The sequence below is a fragment of the Erpetoichthys calabaricus genome, chromosome 11 (genome assembly GCF_900747795.2).
Source record: "Erpetoichthys calabaricus chromosome 11, fErpCal1.3, whole genome shotgun sequence".
Taxonomy (NCBI): Eukaryota; Metazoa; Chordata; class Cladistia; order Polypteriformes; family Polypteridae; genus Erpetoichthys; species Erpetoichthys calabaricus.
The window spans coordinates 38,635,957-38,661,490 of NC_041404.2; the positions used below are offsets into that span (position 1 = coordinate 38,635,957).

The window sequence follows — 25,534 nt, forward strand, 5'->3', positions numbered from 1 at the left end:
CATTTCTTGCATTTTGTTTGTAGTTATTGTTCCATATGCGTCATTTGTTGTTTGAGGCATGGTGGCAGAGTGGTTAGCATTGCTGCCTCACAGCTCAGGTCACATTTTTGACCATAATAATTGGTCCAGTATAGTTGGCAGACACTTCCCTAATTATCAGAAATATGCACAAGTCTGTTGCATAATTATAATCCACTCACAACTAGTTCAGTTTCTCCTTCACCATTGACTTCAGTGCATTTTGACGGGTTCAGTGAAGGTTTCGAACATTTTCACAATTTCGCCAAACCTGAGGCAAAGCCAATTCAGCAGGCTTCACTCATCACTACATAGAAAATAGGAAGCATACACATCAGTCAGACTGTCAGATTACTGTAGCATTATATTTATTTGCTATGTAAAAGGAATCTCTGCTAATCTTAATTTATCCTCACAGTTTGGACATTGGCCTCATGGTGATAACTAAATTAATCATTGATTAATCTTGTATAACTTCAACCATCACACCACATACATCTTTTCATAGTTATTTATTTTGTAAGATATGTACTGCATATCTATTTAAATACACTAGAACAAAACAGATTGAAGTCAAGTCAAATGAAGTTGGGGAGCATGCACTGGCACAGTGTGTTGCCGCACCCACTACACGACGAAGCAGCTCAGGATCCCAGTTGGCAACCCCCCAGGCAGACATGTGGTCCAGTTCCACCCTCCGGAAATGACCCTCTATCTGCCACAGCCAGGTGTTACATGGGCGACCCCTTGGCCTGGTCCAGCCACTCGGGTCCCCAGCAATGAGGATCTTACGAGTCTGGGAAATGCGCCACATGGCCGTAGTGAAGTAACTGACTCTCCCTCACAATGCAAGTAATGTGCCTTATTTGGGACTCCATGAACAACACAAAGTCAAACCAATGGCACCCAAGGATTTTCCCGAGAGACATAGTACCAAAAGAGTCCAGTCTTTATCTCAAGTCACTGGATAGCATCCATGTCTCACAACCATATAGCAAGACAGGAAGCACCCGAACTCTAAAGACTTTTGCATAGATATCGGGAGTGCCACACACCCCTTTCCAGCGAACTCATGACCCCCCCATGCTCTCCCAATCTGTCTACTGACTTTATAGGAAGAATCACCAGAGACACGAATGTCACTGCCAAGGTAAGTAAACCTCTCAACAAGGTCGACAAGCTAATAGTGAATATTTGGAAAAAAAAAACTATATAAATAAACTATATAAATCTTTCATTTTTGCCCTTAATATTAATATAAGCAAATAATGTCCTGTTGTGAAAGTAAATTCACTATAAAATTAACCATCAATTACAACCATAATTCTAGTCTTACTCCAGACTGCAGTTCAGTTTCCTCCATATTCCCACACAGTATCCATCAAATTGCCACATGTCAACTATTCCTCCCAATTTGTGTTAGAATTTGGGTCTTGAGATTTTAGACCACACATGTGCTGTTCAGTGAGGTTTATGCGTTAAGTGATGTTAATTCGTCAGAATTAACTCAGGTGATACAATTTTATTTGGAACGCTACTATCCATAAAAAAGAACGACACAAAAGTTAGACATGGTCACCGGCAATGAATTTGGCTCAAAGTAAGTGGAATTTGGAAATTCATTTGCTTGTCATCGAAAGCAATGAGACCATATCTATTGCTGGAAGCCTTGCACGCGAGCTTTATAGTTTAGCGGCATGAAATAAAAGAATATGAAGAAGCATGGAAATAATAGGCAACCGTTCAACCAGTAATTATTCTGTCTTTTATTATCCCTCCTGCCTTGAATTTTGTGTAGGGGGCAGACTGAAAATCAGTGGAGCATGGTCCTGGGTGGTTCACTTTGAGAGGATTGTATCCACAGGGCTAGAGGAAGTATGACCTTCAAGCAGTGGGAGTCATTGGACAAATATGCCACAAATAATGTTATTGGCAATTCAGCTGCAGAAGAACTAGTGATTTATTTGCATAGGGATTAGAAGAGAGAACCCAGGAGGACTGGTAAATGAATCACAATGAACTTCCACTGAGTGTATGCATAATTTTAGGGCTTTCCAGAATTTACATCAATTGCAGTAGGACTCACATTGGAAGGAGACAGTCAAGAAAACTGAGAGGATCAAAATGACATTAAAGGAAGAATTAGGCTGTACATAAGGGAGACCAGCAGTTAGAATATATCAGTCAGCATTCTTTTCCTGGAAAATATCATACTATAGTGTAAACTACTACTTAGAGGAACTGTAATAAGACAGAAAATATTTAACTAATGCAGATATGTCATTTTCTTTTTCTTCCTATTTTGCTATTTGTTGAACAATTATATTAACCGTTGTATTCTTTATCTAACCATCAACCCATTTTCAAAACCAAAGTATACCATGTGTGGAACAGAGAAAGTTCTTACATTGGTTAAGATGTCATTCAATTACAAACACATATATTAACTCTGTACTAATGCTAGAAAATTTTATTTCTCCAATCCAGAAACCCAGTTTCAGGTCCTGGCCAGCTCACTGTGCGCAGTTTCCAGGGACACGGGACTACGTGACTGCAATCTCAAAAGGCAGAAAATATGTAATTATGACATACTCATTTTTAACCTCTATTAATACTGTTTAACCTTATTTTACAATTATTATTTTGATACTGCAATTTTGGTAACAAGGACACCTGTGTATTCCAGGTGCAATACTTAGTTACTTCATTTATCTTTTTTTTTTCAATTTTATTTGTAACATGTATTTATTTAAAATATTTTTTCAGTATTAACAAAATAAAATTCACAGTTTCATTTTTAATTGCTTACATATTTCTAATAAGCAAGAGGTTTGGTCACTTACTTTGTGTCAAACAGTGAGCTCTTGATTGAGACTGAACTTGGGTCCCTGTGGTGTATACACTCGCCGAGCAAATTATTAGAAACAGCTGTACACCTGATTATCTATGCAATTATCTAATCAGCCAATCATGTGGCAGCAGTGCAATGCATAACATCATGCAGATACAGGTCAGGACATTCAGGTAATGTTCACATCAAATATCAGCATGGGGAAAAAAATGCGATCCCAGTAATCTTGACTTTGGCATGATTGTTGGTGCCAGACAGCAAATTTGCAGACGACACCACTGTGGTGGGGCTCATCTCTGGGGAGGATGAATCCGCCTACAGGGACGAAATGGAGCAGCTGACAGCATGGTGCACTGACAACAACCTGCTCCTGAACACAAGTAAGACCAAGGAGCTCGTTGTGGACTTCAGGAAAAAGAAAACTGACATCAAACCACTCTACATCGGAGGGGACTGTGTGGAGAGGGTGTGAGACTTCCGCTTCCTGGGAGTCCACATGATGGAAGACCTGTCCTGGGGTGTGAACACAGCTGAGCTGGTGAAGAAGGCTCAGCAGAGACTTTATTTCCTGAGAGTCCTCAGGAAAAATAACATCCCCCAAAAACTGCTGGTGTCCTTCTATCGCTGCTCTATCGAGAGTATCCTGTGCTGCTGCCTCTGCGTGTGGTTTTCCAGCTGCACAACAGCGCAGAGGAAAACACTTCAGCGGATCATAAAGACTGCCCAGCAGATCATCGGCTGTTCTTTACCCTCTCTGGATGAACTGCACAACTCTCGCTGCCTCAGGAAGGCAGAAAATATCTTTAAAGACTCTTCACACCCCGCTCATGACATGTTCCAACTGTTGCCATCAGGCAAAAGATATAGGAGCATCAAAACAAAGGCTAATAGACGGAATAACAGTTTCTACCCTGTTGCTATTAGGGCACTGAATGCCACCTCATCACCTCCAATGCAGCAGTGCAGTAGATGACATCTTGTGCAATAGTGTTCATGTGCAATTAAGGTCTTATGTTGAGTGTTTGTGTTCTACCTTATTTCTTCTTATCCTTTCTTATCCTTTTTTAATTATATGTATTTATATTTTGACACTGCAGGGACTGCACCTAATTTCGTTGTATTTGTTACAATGACAATAAAGATATTCTGATTCTGAGTATTCCTCAAACTGCTGATCTTCTGGGATTTTTCACACACAACAGCCAGAATAGTGCCAAAAACAAAAACAACCCAGTGAGTGGCAGTTCTGTGGATGGAAACCTCGTGTTGATAAGAGAGGTCAGAGGAGAATGGCCAGATTGGTTTGAGCTGACAGAAAGGCACAGGTAATTCAGACAACCATTCTGTACAACTTTGGTGAGCAGAAAAGCATCTCAGAATGCACAACACTCCAAACTTGAGGTGGATGGGCTACAACAGCAGAAGACCATGTAGGGTTCCACTCCTGTCAGCAGTCAACAAAAAGCTGAGGCTGCATTTAGCAAACGTTCATTAAAATTGGACAGCTGAAGAGTGGAAAAACATAGCCTAGTCTGATGAGTAGCATAAATGGTGGGCTCAGAATTTGTCACCAACAGCATGAATCCATGTACCCAAACTGCCTTGTGTCAACAAACCAGGTTGTTGGTGGTGGTGTAATAGTGTGGGGAATGTTTTCTTGGCACACTTTGGGCCTGTTAATACCAATTAATCATCGCGTGAATCCACAACCTATTTGAGCATTGTTGCTGAACATGTGCACCCCTTCATGGCTATAATTTTTCCTTCTTCTATTGACTGCTTCCAGCATGATAATACACCATGTCACAAAGCAAAAATTGACTCAAACTGGTTTCATGAACTTGACAAATAGTTCAGTAATCTTCAGTGGTCTACCCAGTCACATTTACTGTATTTGAATCCACTAGAACATTTTTGTGGTAGAACTGGAGATTTGGATCATGTATGTGATAAACCTGCAGAAGTTATGTGATGCAATCATGTTAACATGAACCACAATCTCAGAGGAAAGAATTCAACATCTTGTGAAACCCATGCCATGAAAGCTGTTTTGACAGCAAAGGGAAGACGAATGCAATATTAGTATAATGTACCTATTAATTTCCTCCGTGAATGTATGCTATACTTCATGACCTTTTTAAACAGATGTTTCATCTATTAAATGATAACATTTATTGTCTTATTTGCTAACTCGTCACATTACATATGAAAAATGATTCAAATGTCAATTAATATGAACCTAATATTTTTCTTAATTTTATTCGATAGAGGTTTGCATTTAAGGAGTTATATGGCTGTGTCCCTTTAAAGTTTGAGCCAAACAGCTCCTTATGGTTTTCACTGATTTCAAACAAAACTCAAAAATATATACCTTCTGTAAGAGAAACTTTGAAACTTTTGAGCTTTTTAAATTAGTGATTTGTTTTTTTTACGTAGTTCTTATTGATTTGTCCAGTCTCTTTATACAACCATGTTTAATTTCAGGTTGTTGGGAAGACCTATTATCATCAATTAACAGGCAAACAAATTAATGAAATAACAGATATGGATTATTGTTACAGACAATATAAACTGAAGATATGCATGAACATTTATAACTGGAAATGCTGCTGTGTGTCTTTCTAAAGAATTCACATTACACACAGTGCATTGATTTGTGGCTGAGTTTAAGTGTGTGTGTATGCAGTAACCTTGTCTTTCAACATGGGCCACATTGCATTTTCTATGTGTGGAGTTCACTATCAGGAGAACTCATCAAGAGGAGATTTAAGAAGTGTTATGTTACAAATAATTGCAACGCCTCTGAAAAGCAGTTTTACAACTGAGAGACACACGAGAGAGACCTGTGAGGGACAAGCAATAAAATTGTCAACTGCATGTCGTGAGACGGATAGAATTTAAGGTGATAAATAACATGACCCTTGTGCAAAAATTTGAAAAGTAAACCAACAGGGACCAGGATGTGGAAAGCAGAGTAAGAAACACTAATACCCTCATTCTATCCCTTTTGGTAAAGATTTCCAACTTAAGAGTGCCTTAAAAATATTTTAACCTGGTCAAAGGATATCAGACCTTCTAGCTGATCTCCATGATACTCTTGAGTCCATCTGACATGCACATCAGGAAACCAAAGTCCCGACAAGATTCACTAACAACTACCGGCGCATTTTCCCAGCAAAACAATTCAACTAGAACAGTGGCCAGCTAGATGACTGATTTTGAGAGGAAGCATCTTGAACAGATGGCTCTATTCAAAGAGGTAAAGGCCATCACAGGGGAAAGGGATCAGGTGTGTATTATTATACCAGAGCAAATGGACAACCATGTGTCAAATAAAAAAACATGAGGACTATGTTAAGTACTTGAATTTCAACCCATCTTAAGACAGTGGCACAGATAGTACATCAGAGAGATTATCAAGAAAGAAAACTAAAAAGAAAGATAAGCATCTGACTTGACAGTTACAGTCTCATTTATTCTTGCTTAGTGTGCTTCAAATTCAATATTCACAGGACATTCTACATTTTTGCAGTTTTTCACCTACTTTAGACTTGCAACTTTTCAAAAAAAAAATGAAATGGTTCTACAAGAAGGAAATTGGAGAGATACACAAGGGAGACCATAGTTAAGCAGGACCCACTTGCATGTCTTGTAGCACATTAGAAAATAACTCCCTGGGAACATATGGTAAAAAAAATCATCACAGTCTACTGTGCCTTCAAATGCTAAATTTATTTTAAAAAGTCTTAGTACGTTTTTGTCTTAGAATGGCATTTTGTCACAGTGATTATCTTCAAAACACTGGGTTCGAACCCTTTTGGGCTACCTTCCCACTGTGTGGACTTTGCATTTATATACTGTACAAAGGCTTTTTTTTTGGAATTTCTCTGAATATTTTATAGATGTACATGTTCAGTTAAATAACAACTCCAAATTAAACTGGCATGACTGAGTATGGTTATGTGTTTGCAAGTGTGCCCTGTAATCATCCAGGATTGCGTCCTGCTTTACATCCAATACTACCAAAACAGGTTTTGATGCTTGTGTGTATACTGTATGGATGAATTTACAACCGTACATATTTTTTATACTTTTAAGTTTATGTTACATTCGGTTTATTTACGCCTCTCCCCTTCTTTCATTGGTGAAGAGTAATTCAAAAATGCAATTTCATGTAACTTCCATTTCCTGTTCACGATATGAATTGATTTTTTTTGTACCTATTTAATGATATTTTAGCAGAAAATGTGTGTGTTTTGTACATTTTGAGAATACAAATGAAAAACCAAAAAGGATTATGCAACACAAGTAATGGGAGATGTTTTTGGCATTTTTTTTATAACTTCATAAATTTTTTATATCTCAGTTCTGCCTGAAAACATCAGATACCTTTTTCTCTGCCATCACTAAAAACAAATGGGGCACATCCACATATAAAAGAAACATTTTAGGTGAAATATGCTTTTATCTTTGACATGTTTCTAGAAACGGATTGCAGTCCAACTGTGGCAAACTGAATTGATTAGAAATAGTTTAGAAAGACACACGTGTAATCTGTGTATTTAAGGTCCCACAATTAAAACTTTATTCTTTATTTTATACGCATTCATAATTCGGCGGAGTGGTGGCTCTGAGGCTAGGGATCTGCACCGGCAATCGGAAGGTTGCTGGTTCGAATCCCGTAAATGCCAATAGAAGACTCTACTCTGTTGGGCCCTTGAGCAAGGCCCTTAACCTGCAATTGCTTAGCACTTTGAGTAGTGAGAAAAGTGCTATATAAATGCAAAGATGTATTATTATTAGCATACTGCATGTCAGGGCAAAAACCAAGCTATGAGGTTTAAGAAACTTTCTGTATACCTCTGTGCTCAAATTGTGGTGAGCCATAAATCAAGACAAGGGGATAAAACCATTTCTAAAGCTTTGAGTGTTCCCAGGAACACAGTGGCCTCAATAATTGTGAAAGGAAAGAAGTATGGAACCACAGGGACTCTTCTTAGAGTTAGCTGTCTGGTCAAACTGAATAACCAGGCAAAAAGGGTGTTGATCAGTGAGGTTACTAAGAACCTAATGGTCACTCCAACAGACCTTTAAAGTCATCTGCCAAGATGTGAGAACCTGTCGGAAAGACAACCATCTCAGCAGCACTCTACCAATCAGACGTTTATTGTAGAGAGGCTAGACGGAAGGCCACTCTTCAGTTTAAGGCGTTGACAGCCAATTTGGAGACTGCCAAACAGCATTTAAACGACTTTAATTTGATTAGACCAAAACTGAACTCTTTGGGAAGTACTTGAAACACTATATCTGGCAAAGACCTGGCACTGCTCACAGCCTAATATCATCCTTACAGTGAAGCATGGTGGTGGCATTATTATGGTATGGGGTAGTGTCTTAGCCACAGGGACAGGGAGACTGGTCAGAATAGAGGAAGCGATGAATGCAAACAAATACAGAGAGGTCCTTGGAGAAAAACTCCTCCAGTGTACACATGACCTCAGACTGGGGTGTCAGTTCACTATCTAACACAAAATGACTCAATGTATACAGCCAAGACAACATTTGATTGGCTTTGGAACAAGTCTCTCAGCCAAAGCCCCATAGAACATGCATATAGTGAAGGATTCTGAATATTATCTGAATCCTATGTGTGTATATTTTATGTATATTATATATATATATATATATATATATATATATATATATATATATATATATATATATATATATATATATATATATATATCCATCCATCCATCCATCCATTTTCCAACCCGCTGAATCCGAACACAGGGTCACGGGGGTCAGCTGGAGCCAATCCCAGCCAACACAGGGCACAAGGCAGGAAACAATCCTGGGCAGGGTACCAACCCACCGCAGATATATATATATGTATTGTGATAGATAGAGGTCTCCGTGACCCCTTGAACCCTCATACTAGACGTCAGACACCAGGTAAAAGTCCAAATAATGATTTATTAATAATAATTGTGCACAAAGCACCCTCCTCTCCACAATACTCAATAATAATAATAATAATAATAATAATAATAATAATAACAACAATAATCTTCCACACTCCCAGACACTTTGCCACCCTTCCTCCCAGCTCAGCTCACTGTACTGGGCTTCCCAGAGTCCTTTTATACACCCTGACCCGGAGGTGTTCCCATTCAACAGTCCACAGTTCCTTTTCCCTTCCGGGTCAGGGTAAACAGTCCTTTTCTTCAACCCGGGAGCACATCGTTTCTTCCTGTCACGTGACCGTGACGTACTCCCGGGTTATAGGGCACATGCGAGCCTACGAGCCCCCCTACAGCGACGCCTGGTGGCCCCCAAGGTATCCAGCAGGGCTGTGTATAAAAACTACATAGTCCATGAGGCCCTGCTGGAACTCGGGGCATGTCCACGCTGCTGGGAGAGCTCCTCCTGGTGGCCTGGGGGTGAGGGCCAGAGTAGAAAGCCGGCAATCCTTCACAATATATATATATATATATATATATATATTGACCCTGTAGTTAGGATACTGTATATAGTATCTAAATTGGATTTGCATTCAATGCTTGCATAGAGAGGCAAATCCACCAAAGAGAATGAGTGCAGATGGTCTCACTAACACAAAATAAAGAAGCTACAAGTCCTTGTCAGGCTTTCCAATTCTTGGTTAAACCAAAAAAAAACTGGTTTCAATTCACAATCAAACAAATCCCTGAGCTAAATCACTAATGGTTTCAATCAAGTGTGTGAGGTGTGTTAAGACCAACTGGGGGTGTCTTGTCATCAGTGCCACAGTGCAGGCTGATTTATTCATTTAAGTCATTAGACACAAGGGGAGAAAAGTACCAAGGATTAAAAACAAATGTGGACTTGGAGGAAGTGTATAACAATTATCTGAATGGTTTTAAGCCAAGCGAATCATCCACTTCCTCTTAACTGCTATATGCCTATGGGTCAGGGCACTAAATCCACAATGACATAAATGCACAAGGGTTCGCCTTGGAAAGTAGTTCCTTTTCGAAGAGAATGAACAAACAGAGCAAACCGCAGTAACATTTTGTATGTGGCTTTCACTCCATCCAGGGAGCAATGCTGAATTGAGTGGAATCATTTGGTCAACACTCCTGTGGAAAGATGGAGCCTCCAAATGCATCATTCTGTTTTGTATCAGGTAACAAATTATTGTTTAAAATTGCTGTGACTCTTCCAGTTTCCGTTGGTGAAGGCAGCCTTTCCTGAAGTAGGCGGGAGGAAGATAATTGAAGAAATGTGGTAATTACCTTTATATCATCCACTATCCAGAGTCACTGATGAGCTTGTCTGACCACACTAGCTACACAGATTAAACATCTGCTGATCTCAGTAACCTGATCTAGTGCCTGACACCTGCAGACCATGCAGACCATGCTAGTAGACCAGTCTCTTTCATGGATGGGAGAAGAGTTGTAGCTGATTAAGGAAGTACATAAAAAAATTAAAACATCCTTAAATAGAATAATTAGATGGATGTACAGATTTTCTCTGAAAAACATGTCTTATGATATGTTCAACTTTAATTTTTTTAAGGTACATAAATATTCTTTTTGGATGTTCAAATAATTTTTATGGAGGTTTTTAATCTTGGTGAATTTAAAAAATATATTGTGATAAACCCAGGACATCAGTGAGCCCCAAACCCCAACACAAATACACTTGTACAGTCCCGGGTTCGGATAATCAAAGGTTTTTATTTTAGAAACCTCCAAATGTGACACAAGCACAAACACAGGTCTTCCTCTCACAATACTTCCTTTCTCTCTATACGACAAGGGAGCACCTCCTGATGCCAGGGCGACTGCCCGATGAAAGCACTTCCGGGTCACATGGAAATCCATAATAGGGAGCTTGTCTCCCTACAACGCCCTCTTGTGGCACCCAGTGACCCCAGCAGGGCTGCTCTGCTGGACTACATATCCCAACATGCCTTGCTGGTTTCCTACTGTGCCCCAACTTCAGGGGCTGCTGCCATCTAGAATGCTGTGAGAATAAAACCTCCATCAATGTCTTCTCTTTTTAATGGGCTGTCTGTCCACCCTTTCTTGTCCTTTCTTCCAGGTCTGCTCCCTTGTCCTGGCTGGGATGCCTGTCTAGCCCATGTGGTATCTATAATATATTATTGTTTTCTTGGTGTTTTTACTAATTTTAATTATCATTATGTTATGAAATTTTCCACATCATCATTTTGTTTTTTCTGGGTACCACTATTTTATGGCAGACTTGCTATTACTAAAAGACTCGTTGCTGTATCAGGGCTAAAACTAAGTGACTTTATCAACACGATTTATAAACTAGCATCATGTGCTTCGGATTTTGGATACACTTTAAAAGAATTTACTTGTGGCTTACTTATTTTCTTCACTTTGCAGAACAATAAGTGCAAAGAAGTGTGTAATAATTGGTCTGTAGGAAATTTGGCTGGAGGCAATTTGTGGTAAGGAGGTATAGACAGATGTGGTGTAAGTATGTGGAGTTGCACATTTATAAGAAAGATAAAGGGGCCTGGCCAAGCAGAAGGCTTGAGGAAGTCACAGTTGAAATACTTGGAGAATGGTAAGAGGAGAATGGATCTCTACTTCGGTCTGCTTAAAACTGTCAAAATTGGAGAAAAGGAATCTATCAGGTACAAGACATTCTCCAGAACTAGAGTAGGCACCAGCCTACTAAAGGGTAAACTCATTCACACATTCACACTGGAATAATTTATTGTCACAGATTAATGTAACCAATTGCACTAGCTGCATCTTTGGTTTAAGAAATCTTTATGAATGAAATCCATTGACATATAGGAAAAATAATCTGATCTTCTCATATAAATACAGTAATCCCTCGCTATATCGCGCTTTGACTTTCGCGGCTTCACTCTATCACGGATTTTATATGTAAGCATTTTTAAATATATATATCGCGGATTTTTTGCTGCTTCGCGGGATTCTGCGGACAATGGGTCTTTTTACTTCTGATGCATGCTTCCTCAGTTGGTTTGCCCAGTTGATTTCATACAAGGGACACTATTGGCGGATGGCTGAGAAGCTACCCAATCAGAGCATGCAGTTAAGTTCCTGTGTGCTGATTGGCTCAGCGACGGAGCATAGAATTCAATTCTGCTGCGTTAACCAGGAAGTCTCGTCTCGCTCATTCAGCATCAACGTGCTCCTGCTATTGCTTCAGGGGCCGTGCCCAAGCGCCAATGGAAGATGCTAACGATTTCCGAAAAGGTAAAAGTTTTGGATATGTTGAAGGAAGGGAACAGCTACACCACTGCAGGATGCCATTATGGAATCAATGAGTCCACGATTCTTTTTTATTTAAAAAGGAGGAAAAGAATATAAGATCTATGGCTGCAGTGTCCTTTAACCAGGGCACAAAACAAGTTGTAAGTGGATGTAATAAGGCGATAGTCCGGATGGAATCTGCTTTAGGGATCTGGATTGAAGACTGCCAGAAGAACAACGGCGGTTCTACACAGTCGCCTGAAAAGGCTCCTTTAGAAGAGCTGTAACACTCTCCTTTGTTGTGCAGTAAAATTAAACTCATCATTATCGGACAAGTCGCTGTGTCATTTTTGGTGAGTAACATAATTAATTTTCTACGTACAGTACTTATTACATGTACATAGTTTACTATCACTGCACACACATTTTACTGTACAGTATACAATTTTTCTTGTATTGTATGTATTTATTGCTGGTGGCCTGCCTGTCGTAATGGCTGTAACATATGGGATATCAGAGACGCTGGATATCTTTAAAATAATATTTAGGTTTTACTGTATATAAACAGTGTGTTTACATACATAATTTCAATGAATCTTACCTAATATCTAAGAGAATACAAAAGGTTTATGCTGTATAATTGTGCGGGAAATGTTTATAAGAGTGTGGGTGAGTTTATAAGGGCTTAAAATATATAAAAATAACCATATGAACATATGGTTTTTACTTCGCGGATTTTCACCTTTTGCGGGGGGTTCTGGAACGCAACCCTCGTGATCAAGGAGGGATTACTGTAGTACTGTTTTTTACTGCTTGCACAAGGCGACAGCAGCTTTGAGAAAAAATTAAATCAGGAGATGACAGGAAGAAGTCAGAATTAGCACAGGGGTCGTAACCAATAATTAAATGAATGTGTAACTCATTACCAGAGAACAGAGTGGTAAGTTAAATGCCAAAAAGGGTGCACATAACCAGAGCCAAAAAACATAAGATGTAAGTAGATGTAATAATCAGAGGGCAAAAAAAAATTATCATAACCAGTAAATTTGAAAACTAACAATGAAATGACACAAAGGTTTCTGTGTTTTCTAGCACAAATCCAAATCTTGGATGATTACGTTTATGGGGTGCCAGTTTTTAAAACATTGTGTCATGATGTGCAACCTCAAGGAATGGGACCTTGTGTACTAGCAACCAGTCTCTAATATCATGCCATCCATTAGGAAAACAAGACTGTGCAGCGGGAGAACGTGAATCATTTCTTGCAAAATTAAAACTAACAGTAAACAAAAGAATAATATAACCACTAAGTTTTTTTTTTACTTCAGAATCCCCAAAAAACATACTCAAATAATTTTTTGGAGCCAAGAAACAGTTTGAAAAAAATCAGATTTATAACCAGATAAGGACAATATTAGATGGCAATGCTAATTAGCTGTGCCACCTCTGTGACAGACCTTGGTGTGAAACAACTAATACAAAAGGAAGAGAGTCTCATCTTGGACTAATAGCAGGGACTTTTTTCCCATACGTTTTGCATCCAGTTTTGAGTAGAATCTGTCCAGGTTAGCTTCTAAGACCTGACAATCACACTAAAAGCTGGTACAGCTTTTAAAATGACACATTCTTTACAAAATCAATATCATATAAAATATATCCATGTCAAAAATGTGAAGTTAGGGGATCAGAAATGGTCATAAAAGTTATATTCTAAGACTTAAAAGGTTACTGATTTAACTATAGGAAATATTGTGCATGCATTATGGGTAAAACTTGTGTGTGCCATGGTAGACACACTACATCATTGCTGTCAATAATTAGGCAATCTCAGCATACAGGTAAATACACAACACCGAAAAATGCAACATAATATTCTTTAGAGATACTTAGACGATACACGTCCCATCCTGTTTAATAACATAATTTTTGTGTACTCTTCTAGTTATTAGACAATAAGCATTCTGCCCATTGAGCTCTGTTTGGGAAACAAACCACTTCAATATTGCCAATGTGATAGTGAATAAATGCAGATGTTCTTAATCATCCATCATGATTTTTCCCAGGCAAAAAACAAAATCTTTTTCTTCCCAATAAAAGAAGTCCACAACATTTCCACCAGGTATGTATTATTAAGTTTTAGTTTGCTTGACAGTTTGGTGTGTGAAACCCAACCAAGCTAAATGAAGACTGAAACAAAGTGACTACAGTAATCATACAAAAGCAAATATACCATATTGTAAGTGTGAAAACGCCTTTGATTATAGCATTTGTTCCTAAAATTTGTTTTTGGTTGCCACTAATTGGTCACACACTACATTTTTACCATTTAGAAGCATTGATTTGCTGATTTTTCATCTGCTCAGGGGCACATCTGTCACACTTGCAGAGAGTTGAAGGCTGATATAGCACAGCACAGGAGGAACTGGATTTAACATAAGTAGTAAGATAGCAAATATTTAACCAGCTTTGTTGCTGTCAATAGTAAGTAAATAAACACGTTTATCAGAAAGGAAAGAATTAAGAGATAGAAAAAGAATCCTAATTAAGTTACACTTAGCATAGGCCAGAAAGCATTCACACTAGGAAGAAGGAAGATTAAAGGACACAGTTAAACAGGTGCTGTTAAAATGACAGTGTTAGGCTAGAAAAGAATAAAGTCCTCTAGGGAAGCAGACAAGAGTAAGGGAAAGTCAATACAAATAAAGAGACATTTAGGAGGTAGCCTAAAGTGTATAAAGGTCAACAGGAAGAATATGTGTGAGATTACTTTTAATAGCAAATACAAGTGCTTGGAGAGGTCCTGTAGGTATTAAACAACTACTGTAGCTCCTTTCAAACTGCACTTATCTTCTGGTCAGTTGTCTCTTGTTGTCCCTCGTACCAAGTGTAAAACTAAGGGGGACAGGGCTTTTGCAGCTGCTGCTCCTCGCCTGTTGACTAGAAAGCATAAAGTATAGGGGTCTGATATTGGGAGTAATAGATGCCACAATGATGGTAATTGTTTTACTCTGAATCTTTTTTAAAATATCAAAATGTTGAGGTTAGAGAGGGCATTACAGTAATGGGGAACTTCAGTTACCCAAATATTAACTAGGATACACTTACAAACAAATGAAAATAAAAGAATCTGAGTTTTTAAATGTAGAATATGTCCATTTTTGATACAGTATTTTAAAATACCAATGAGAGGAGAATAATGTGAATATTTATTATTCTGTAATAATTTCAATAGAAGTGAGAGAGTAGAGGTGATTAAATCATTAAGATTTAGACTATAGTGTGATACATTTCACAGCACTTTGGCAGAGTCATATTTCAAAAGCGAAAATTGTTAAATTTAACTGTAGTAAGACAATTTTGAGTAGATGTGGCAAAATCTAAATTACGATAAGCTTTTAAGTGCATAGTCAGTAAAGGAACAGAGAATGTTTAAAAGCATTTTACATGCAATGCAGGACAAGTTCATTCTGAAATTTAAAAGCAAACTCTGATGTGGATAAATCAGAAGTTAAACAAGAGGTTGCAAAAAACAGATGTATAACAGACACTAGGAAATAAATGCCATCACTAACTGTAGGGCCTATGTCATGAGCAAATGTGAGCAAAGATTAAAAAAGGTATTAGAAATTCTAAAATGTAATTACAGTGAAATATTATAGAAAAGGCCAAATATGACCCAGAGAAATTCTTCTAGTATTTTAGTAGTAAAAGAATGGTCGTGGAAGAAGTGTATTGGAAAAAGAAAGAACAAATTAAAATATACAGACTGTGGAATGCTCTATATTCTAATTTTTCTGAAGTTTCCACATGTGAAGAAGTGATCTGCAGTACCAGTTACAGGGACTATCAAGGAAATGCTTAATGATTGGAAACATAGAGTGCGAAAGGTTCTGCTCAGATTAAAATGGCTGTTAATAACAAAATCACTAGAAGCAGAAAACATTTATCCTAAAGTGCTTAAGAAAAGTAATACATACATATATAAATCCTTGACAAGTATGTTTAAAAAATCACGCCACAAGAGGAAAAAGACTGAAAGCTACCAAATAATTTAGGGCGGAGTGGTGACTCTGAGGCTAAGGATCTGTGCTGGTATCCCGAAGGTTGCCGGTTCAAATCCCCATCATTGCCAAAGGAGATTCTACTCTGCTGGGCCCTTGAGCAAGGCCCTTGGCCTTCAATTGCTCTAGGGGCGGTGTACGATGGCTGACCCTGCTCTCTGACCTCAAGGGGTATGTGAAAACTAACAAATTCCTAATACAAGAAATTGTATAAGGTGAAATAAAGAACAACAAAAAATAATGCCATTTTTAAAATTATCAAGAGTTTGGGATAAGTCATATCTTTTGGGTTTGTTTATTTCTTTATTTGCAAGTTCAACTTAATTTTATTTAAGGATTTACTTCCTGGTTTATTTCTTATATGTCCTTCTCCTTAATTTCTATCACTTCCTGAATTCTGGTTTTAATTATTTGGCGGGAAGACTTTATTGGTGCCTTTGAGAATTTCATAGACCTTACTTAGGTCTTCATGAAGTGTTTTTCCACTAAAGACATTTCTTTTTCTTAAAGCCTCTGAAAGCACACTGGGGTATATCTTTTAATCCAGGGGTGAATTTGGTTGTTTTGCACTACTCATCTTCTAGTGCTACAATGCCTTTCCTGACTATTATGCCCACTACGTAAAATAAGTGAATACTGTATATGTGGAGAAGAAGTAAGCACCTCTATTCTACGAGGTATCATTGTTCTGTTATTATTTTGATAATTTAAAGTTTCTCATGTATTAAATCAAACACAGTATGCAAAATGGCCATATTTTATTTCTTTGAAATTTGAATTGCTTTATCATTTGGAATATGTAGTGGCAAGAAGAAGGGTGAGGTCAGTGGAGTCTTACTGACATGTTCAGAACTTCCTTTGATATACCAATCACAAAGAAAGATAAAAAATAAAATAAAAACTTACAAAACTCGCAGGTTCTTCAGACCAGTGAAGTCTACTTTCGTAATTCGAGTTATATTGTTTCTGTCCAAGTCTCTACAAAATAAAACAGAAGAAAGAAAGAGTCAAGAGACTGGTTGAAAGAGACTAATAGCACATGCTATAATGTCAGATACATAAAGTAGGTGTGTACCTTCATTCACTGAGCAAGCAGCCCACCAAAGAGTTTATGCATTTCAAATATGGGCTTTAGTGGATGGCATATTGCATAGATTGGCTTTGGCTAAGAAAACTCCATTAAAGTGGAGAGCAATGTCAAGGGCTCTTAAAAATAGACTTTTAAGGAGATTTACAGTTCTGACCTCTCCACTATTTAACCCAAAGTGACTTTTTTATTTTTTACATCCCTCCCTTTTTTCCTACCACACAATGGAATACAATTAATCAAAAGTAAACAATTTTACTGATGCATGAAAGCCTTTTCAGCCGCAATGTCGATTTTTGCTAACAAAAGGAAGGCTGTGACTGCTGCTAACCACATATCCTGCTTTAATGGGCTTCACCCATGACCCCTAAGAATTCGCTCCAGCATACCAGATAGCTGCCTGTGATGTTGTCTTTCATCAACCTGTTATTCAATCTGTTAGTGCATCTTTCTGAGAAGTCCATCTGAGGGCTGACTTGCAAACTATTGTCTCTGTGACATAGGTCTCTGTGTGTAATTTTTAATGTCACCCTTTAGCTATATCCATCCATCCATTATCCAACCCACTATATCCTAACTACAGGGTCACGGAGGTCTACTGGAGCCAATCCCAGACAACACAGGGCACAAAGCAGGAAACAAACCCTAGGCAGGGCGCTAGCCCACCACAGGGCGTGCACACACACACACACACATACAATATTCAATGTATAAATTTTGTCAATGATTTATGCTTGTTATACTTCATGGCCAGAAATACATCTAGATTTGATAAACCATTAAACATTATCCAATCCTCAAATTTTGCTTTTAGACAGACATCTTTCAGTAGTATGATTAACTACTGTTTTCGTTTTTTCTGTGCTATATTTCTTACAGGTGGTAAACCTCCAGTACACTTAGTTCGACTCCTGAGCTAGTCATTATCTGTATGGTTTTCAAACATGGATAAACATCCTCCATCGCGAAAACACAAAGAACTATCTATCTGTTAAATTTATGTTGGTTCAGAGAGAAAGTGAGCTTGAGAGAGAGTTCCCAAAGATGGACTGGCACACTTTCCAGGGTTGGTATCTGCTTACAGGTTGATGTTGCAAGAACAGACTCTGGGCCTAGCAATCCTAATTTAGATTATATGGGTGCAAAAATGTAATCATGGACTTTAAGGTCTATGCCCATGTACTTGTTCATTTCTGGTCTCAATTTCACCAACTCCTGAGTTTGCTTATTTGACTTATATGTAACTTTTTAATTATTTCCTTACAGAGTCCTAGGAAAACAGAGTCAACCCATACAGTACAAGGGAGAAGCATTCAGAATGGCTGGAGTTTTGGTCCAACACTGGGATCCCTACACTCTAATGCACATACATTGGCCAGTCAATCTTTGTTGACACAACAGAAAAGCAGTATAAAGGAGAAAACTGTTACAATTTAAAGTAACAAAGCACAGAATTATTGAAAGGTGTTTGGAATGAAGGAGAAGTTGAACTATCTAGCAGAAAACAATACTCATACAAAAGTATCAACCTGAAAAACTTAACTGCCTTATACCACAATACTGTAGTATGTATGCCATTTATTCATTGCCTTTTTGCAGACACATCCTGCTTCAAATTATATCAGGCATATAGCAGGCACAAAACCAAGAAGGCATAAACACTGGTCCATCATTTATAACTTGCTTATCCATTTCAAGGTCATGAGGAGCTGATGCCTGTTCTAACAGCTGACACAACACAACAGACAACTTTGGATGCGCAACAACCCATTGCTATACACATTCACATATACACATCCACACTAACTCATAAAGTCACACTTTTTCACATCTCCATGCATTTCCCTAAGGCTAAAATAGTTCATATTCATACCATAGTACAAACCCTGATCCAGGCTTAATGGATGTCGTAAGCCCTGTGCTTCAAATACAATTGCCCAGAGTGTAGCAGTCAGATCCCTAGAGTCACCCTCCACTAGCCATCTGAGAAAACACCGGGTTTTTAGAACATTAGAACACTCTAGACAAGGCCATTCAGCCAAACAAAGCTTGCCAGTCCTATCCACTTATTTCTTCTAAAAAAAACATCAAGCCGAGTTTTGAAAGTCCCCAATGTCTTACTGTCTACCACACTGCTTGGAAGATTATTCCAAGTGTCTATCGTTCTTTGTGTAAAGAAAAACTTCCTAATGTTTGTGCAAAATTTACCCTTAACAAGATTTCAACTGTGTCCCCATGTACTTGATGAACTCATTTTAAAATAAGTCTCGATCTACTGTACTAATTCCCTTCATAATTTTAAACACTTCAATCATGTCACCTCTTAATCTTCTTTTGCTTAAACTGTAAAGGCTCAGCTCTTTTAATCTTTCCTCATAACTCATCCCCTGCAGCCCTGGAATCAGCCTAGTCGCTCTTCACTGGACCTTTTCTAGTGCTGCTATGTCCTTTTTGTAGCCTGGAGACCAAAACTGCACCCAGTACTCAAGAAGAGGCCTCACCAGTGCATTATAAAGGTTGAGCAGAACCTCCTTGGACTTGTACTCCACACATCGTGCTATATAACCTGACATTCTGTTAGCCTTCTTAATGGCTTCTGAACACTGTTGGGAAGTCGATAGCTTACAGTCCACTACGACTCCTAAGTCCTTCTCATAAGGTGTATTCTCGATTGTCCGATCGCCCATTGTGTATTCAAACCTCACATTTTTACTTCCTATGTGTAATACTTTACATTTACTGACATTAAATTTCATCTGCCACAAATCCACCCAAGCCTGTATGCTATCCAAGTCCTTCTGTAATGATATAACGGATTTCAAATTATCTGCTAATCCACCTATCTTGGTATCATCTGCAAACTTAACCAGTTGTTACTTACAGTTAGGTCCATAAATATTTGGACAGAGACAACTTTTTTCTAGTTTTGGTTCTGTACATTACCACAATGAATTTTAAATGAAACAACTCAAATGCAGTTGAAGTGCAGACTTTCAGCTTTAATTCAGTGGGGTGGACATCCTGATCAAAATGGCAGCTACACCAAGTCACTTTACAAAGTGATACTTCAATTACATTATAACAGTGTACCTGTTACATTTTCTGAAGGCTAAAAAGCAGATTCAAATCTGACTGCCATCTGTAAGCACTCTCTGATAATGTGAGTTCCGATTAATACGTCTTGTAAGGCGTCATATTTAGGAACATGTTAACTACCGTTTATCATGACAGATGCTACATGCAATATTGTTTGTTTAAAAGGAAACATTATTTAATTGAAGAAATTAATTCTTACAAAGGTAATAATGTATATAAATGAGTTGGATAAAATTACAGTGAAGTATAAGTAAAAATTACTGCATTTACAGATGACAATAAATAAGGGAATCTAGCAAAATTTTTCTTTGGTTAATAAAATTTAAACAAAAAGACATGAACAATATTCAGAACTGGACATATACGTGGGATAAAATTAAATGTAGATAATTGATACGTCTTACAGGTAAGGAGTTAAAGGATTTAATTTGATTACAGAATGCAGTGAATAGAGTTAGAGAATATCACTTACAGTACAAGCAAAAATGTGAGGCCAGGTAGATTCATGACTGCCCACAACAAGACAAGTGTACACAAGCAGGCACAGGTTAATAGAATGGTGGCTTTAGCTGTACAACTCTACTGTACAAACTAAGTGTTATGAAGCCCAGGGAGTGTACAGCCACCTCAACCCAACACAGACAGGCAGGACACAAGTTTCAACACACAGCACATGATTTATTTACAGTCAGGGAAGTGTTTCTTCTTCGCTCCCACAAAGTACAGCACAGTCCATACAGTACCACAGTCTCTTCTCTTCTCTAGTCTAGTCTAGTCCTTCCACCTCCATTTGTCCTCACAAGCTTCATCTACTTTCTCCCGTCATTAAGTGGTGGTGACTGGCTCCTTTTATAGGTCCTGGGAGTGTTCCAGGTGGCTCATCAAGATTACCTGGAATCACTCCCAGGTGTGGAAGAAGTCCATTATAGGGCTTTACAGCTCCCCTTGGTGCCCCCCACGGAACCTAGCAGGGCTGTACCAAACTCCAGCTTCCAGCATGCCCTGCGAGAATCCATAGTGCCACAGCTGCCCAGGAGGGCTGCCCTCTAGCGTCCCAGAGGAGGTATTGCCTCATCAATGCTTTCTCACCCGGTCCTTCAATTCTGTTGGCATCCCGGCAAGGTAATGGCCGTGGCTGCCCATCACAGTGTCAATATCAGGGGGTCCCAGCTCCGGTCCTGGAGGGCCCCAGTGGCTGCAGGTTTTCATTCTACCCCTTTCTGAACTGGTAACCTGTTTTTGCTCCTAATTAACTTCTTTTGAATTAATTTTATTTGACTTACTCTTGAAGACTCATACCCCTTAATTGTTTCTTTATCCTTAATTAGCAGCCAAACAAAAATGAGATACAAAATGAACCAAAACATGTCCAGCAAACTGTCTCGATCGTACAAAATGTGAAAATAAAGAAAGGTGAAGGTCTCCAAAACATTTTATCGGTGCTCTTAGAAAACTGAAAATCAAAAATTTCGAAAATGTATGCTATTGCATGACAGCAGCAACAAGCCATGGAATTAAAGAACGGATTTATTTAACAAAAATCAGCTCCTAATTAAGCAACTGGTTGCAGAGAAATTGGTTGGAGTTTGAGGACCTGACTTAATTGGTCTTCTGTTGGCTCACTCACTTCACGTTTCATTTCTGTTTGGGTGCCATTTAAGGAAAGAAATGAAGCAATTCAGAAGAACAAATCTTATAAAACAAGTCAATTAAAATTCATTCAAAAGAAAATAATTAGCAACAAAAACAGTGCACTAATTAAAAAAAAGGTTAGAATGAAAACCTGCAGCCACTGGGGCCCTCCAGGGTTGGAGTTGGGGACCTCTGGTCAATATGCTTAAGATGTGTCTTGCAATTGTGAAGCCATATCTGGAATACTGGTGGTGGTTGTGATTTCCATATTAGAAGAGCAACTTAGTACCACTAGGTAAGGTCCAGAGAAGAGATGCTAGACTTATGCTACATTCACATTGCTGTCGGGCAAACAATAAATATAAGTTTCCAAGTCAGAAATTCAACCCTAGGAACTTAGAGCAACAAGCCATACAATTTGGGGATAATAAAGTTACCCAAATTCTCTGAGTTGTAACATAACCTTCATCTTAGCCTAGTGTATAAAATAATTGGTACAGCCTGGTCAGACAGAAAAGCAATGTTTGTGGTTGAATTAAATTTGGAGTGGTAAATATATTTACTTTGGTCTTCATTTTCATAAAAAAATGTCCATTTATCTTTAATTTTTTTTTTGTTTATTTATTTTTTTAACAGAGCAAGTAACAAATCAGCAGCAACTTCATGTTGCAATAAACAGTACAACCAGAAATTCACTTGAATGCACTGATGTGGGAAGGTAGAACATTACAACTTGGGAATACCAATATATTGACAGCAAGGAAATGCAGCATTATTCCAAACCTTCAGAGAGTGAAAGACAGGAAAGTTAGGAAGCTGAATCTTTTAGGCTTAAAATAAATGAAGCCTGAAGATTGACATCATAGCTGTAATCAAATTAACGAAGGCAGGAAGTAGAGTGGGGGCAGCATGGTGGCGCAGTGGTAGCGCTGCTGCCTCGCATTTAGGAGACCCAGGTTCACTTCCCGAGTCCTCCCTGCGTGGAGTTTGCATGTTCTCCCCGTGTCTACGTGGGTTTCCTCTGGGTGCTCCAGTTTCCTCCCACAGTCCAAAGACATGCAGGTTAGGTGCTTGGTGTGTGTGTGCGCCCTGCAGTGAGCTGGTGCCCTGCCCAGGGTTTGTTTCCTGCCTTGCGCCCTGTGTTGGCTGAGATTGCCTCTAGCAGACCTCCGTGACCCTGTAGTTTGAATATAGCGGGTTGGATAATGGATGGATGGAAGTAGAGTGTTTCAAAACTCGTACTTGAAAATGACTTCGTAAAGAGAAGCTAAGGTGGAAGTAGGGTAAGGTTAAATTTACTCACACATCCAGCATTCTGGGTATTAATCCAGTGCTCAATCATTGCTTATGAGGAGTCTACACATTCTCTTTATATCTGAGGGTTGTTGAACTTGAACTTTATTATCAGGCAACATAATTGCTATTAATTTGTCTCCTTTTTTACAGCCACAAATGCATAAGCAACACTATATTGTATGAGCTATAATATCATCACAATATTATATAAAACAACATAATGCTGTAAAGTGCATAAACACAGTAATGCATAAAGCAATACCACAATCTCTGGCAACCAACAAAGATGGCAATTCCAAACTGGCCCTATGTAAATGGACGAGGTGTGCATGAATTGGTCCTGCAATGGCCTGGTGCCCAATCCAGAGATGTTCCTGTTCTTCATTTAAGAGTTGCAGGGGTAGAGTCCAGTATAAGACAAAAAGGGACTAAAAACAACAGCTGTATGTAAGACAAATTGACATATTTTGTAAAACTACTGAGTCAATTCCTTTGTATAGACTTTATTTTTTACAATTTCTGATTGCACAGTACTAATCTCTTCCACAGTACTGATCTAGCTACTATAACTATCAATTAGCTGTACTCATACTACCACCCTCCTTATGTATCCCTACCACCTCTTTTCCTTTATTTTTCTATACCCAAAAATACGGTTCACCGACAAAAGCGCGATAGACATATGAGCGCCGACAAAACCGCGACGGACAAATGAGCGGCGACAAACTCGCTAACTGGTTTTCGACAAATGCGTGCCGACAAAATTGCCACAACAAAATCGCGAGAGAGGCCAAGAGAGTGGGACGCGTATGTGCGCATTATGTACACATTATGTGCTAGGTTATAATGCAGTCAGAAGAAATCAATTGAATAATACGTTATACTTAGTTAACTGACCCCATGGATATTATTAAGTCACAGAAAGGAAAACAACAACTTCTGTATAAAGGATATCGATATCGACGCGACAAGGTAAATCAAGATGGATCGTCTTCGTGGAGGTGCGTTAAAAGAGAGTGTGCCGGCAGACTTAAGAAGAAAACAGATGGGACGTTACAAGCAAGTACTGAACACAAAGCGGAATTACCAGCAGTCAGGCAGCCAGCAAGTCTAAATAAGCTCAGCTATCAAGACATCTTGCTGCAATTCTTCCTACATATGCAGGGCGTGATCTTAAGGACTATCTGCGTGCCATGTCTCATAATATTGACTTCTAATATAAACATTATTATATATGCTTTAAACTAGTAATTCATATTTAATGAAACTTTTGAACACTTTGTAAGTAGAAGATTATGTGATTTTATTTACTTTTTCTTGTCATCGCAATTTTGTCGGCGCGATTTTGATGCCGCGTTTTAATTGGCGCTATTTTGTCGGCGCTCATATGTCTATCGCGCAAATGTCGGGTCACTAAAAAGGACCAGAAGCTTTTTGAGATATCTTTAATAGTATTTTAGATTTCTGAAAATGATTTCCACATACAATATCTTGAAACAACTTTGTGTCTTTTCTCAAACGTATTTCGGATGTTAAAATACTATTTGATATATCTTACATGGAGCAGAAACACATTTTAAGGTATCAGGAAATTAATGTGAGATATCCAAGAAAATGTATTTTAGATATATCAAACAAAAGTCAATGTCAAAATATACGAAATACATTTTAAGACATCTTGAAATGATATCCAGACTACTTTGAGATATGTAAAATGCATTTCAGAGTATGTTAGAATAACTTCATGCACATTTTCAGATATCTCAAAATACATTTTCAGATAGTGTAAAAATAAACTCTTGTGATGTATTTCAAGATATCTTAAAATGACTGAGAACATATTGAAAAACATGAAAATTTACAGGGTGTCATTCTGAAATCTGATGAATTGTATGTCAAATATCTCAAATAAAGTGCTATTTTAAGAGACTGCATTTGAGATACCTTTAAAATACATTTCAGATATATGAAATTGACCAGCACTTCATTTTTATGATAGCCTGAAATAGGTTTGAGATGAAAATGTATAATTCATTTTAGGTTATCGTCATTTAACTTCAAAATATCTTCAACTGAATTTTGAAATATCTTTAGACATTAATAAGGCTTTCCATACAAATAAAGCACTGACAGCTCATGTTATTTGGAAGTTAACCTATCATAGCGTTGAAAATAAAAAAAAAATATTATAAAACAATCTCAATGAGCAGAACAAGACACGCGCAGCAGCTCACAAATAAGCCAA

General features: G+C 38.2%; 1 protein-coding gene across 1 annotated transcript in view; it reads right to left on the minus strand.

Annotated features, from left to right (window-relative positions):
* Positions 1 to 25,534, minus strand: part of slit3 (slit homolog 3 (Drosophila)) — a 566,711-nt gene that overhangs the window by 450,884 nt on the left and 90,293 nt on the right. Inside the window, exon 2 of the mRNA XM_028812973.2 lies at positions 17,085 to 17,156. Coding sequence (XP_028668806.1) covers positions 17,085 to 17,156 — 72 coding nt within the window. The remainder of the gene's footprint in view (positions 1 to 17,084; positions 17,157 to 25,534) is intronic.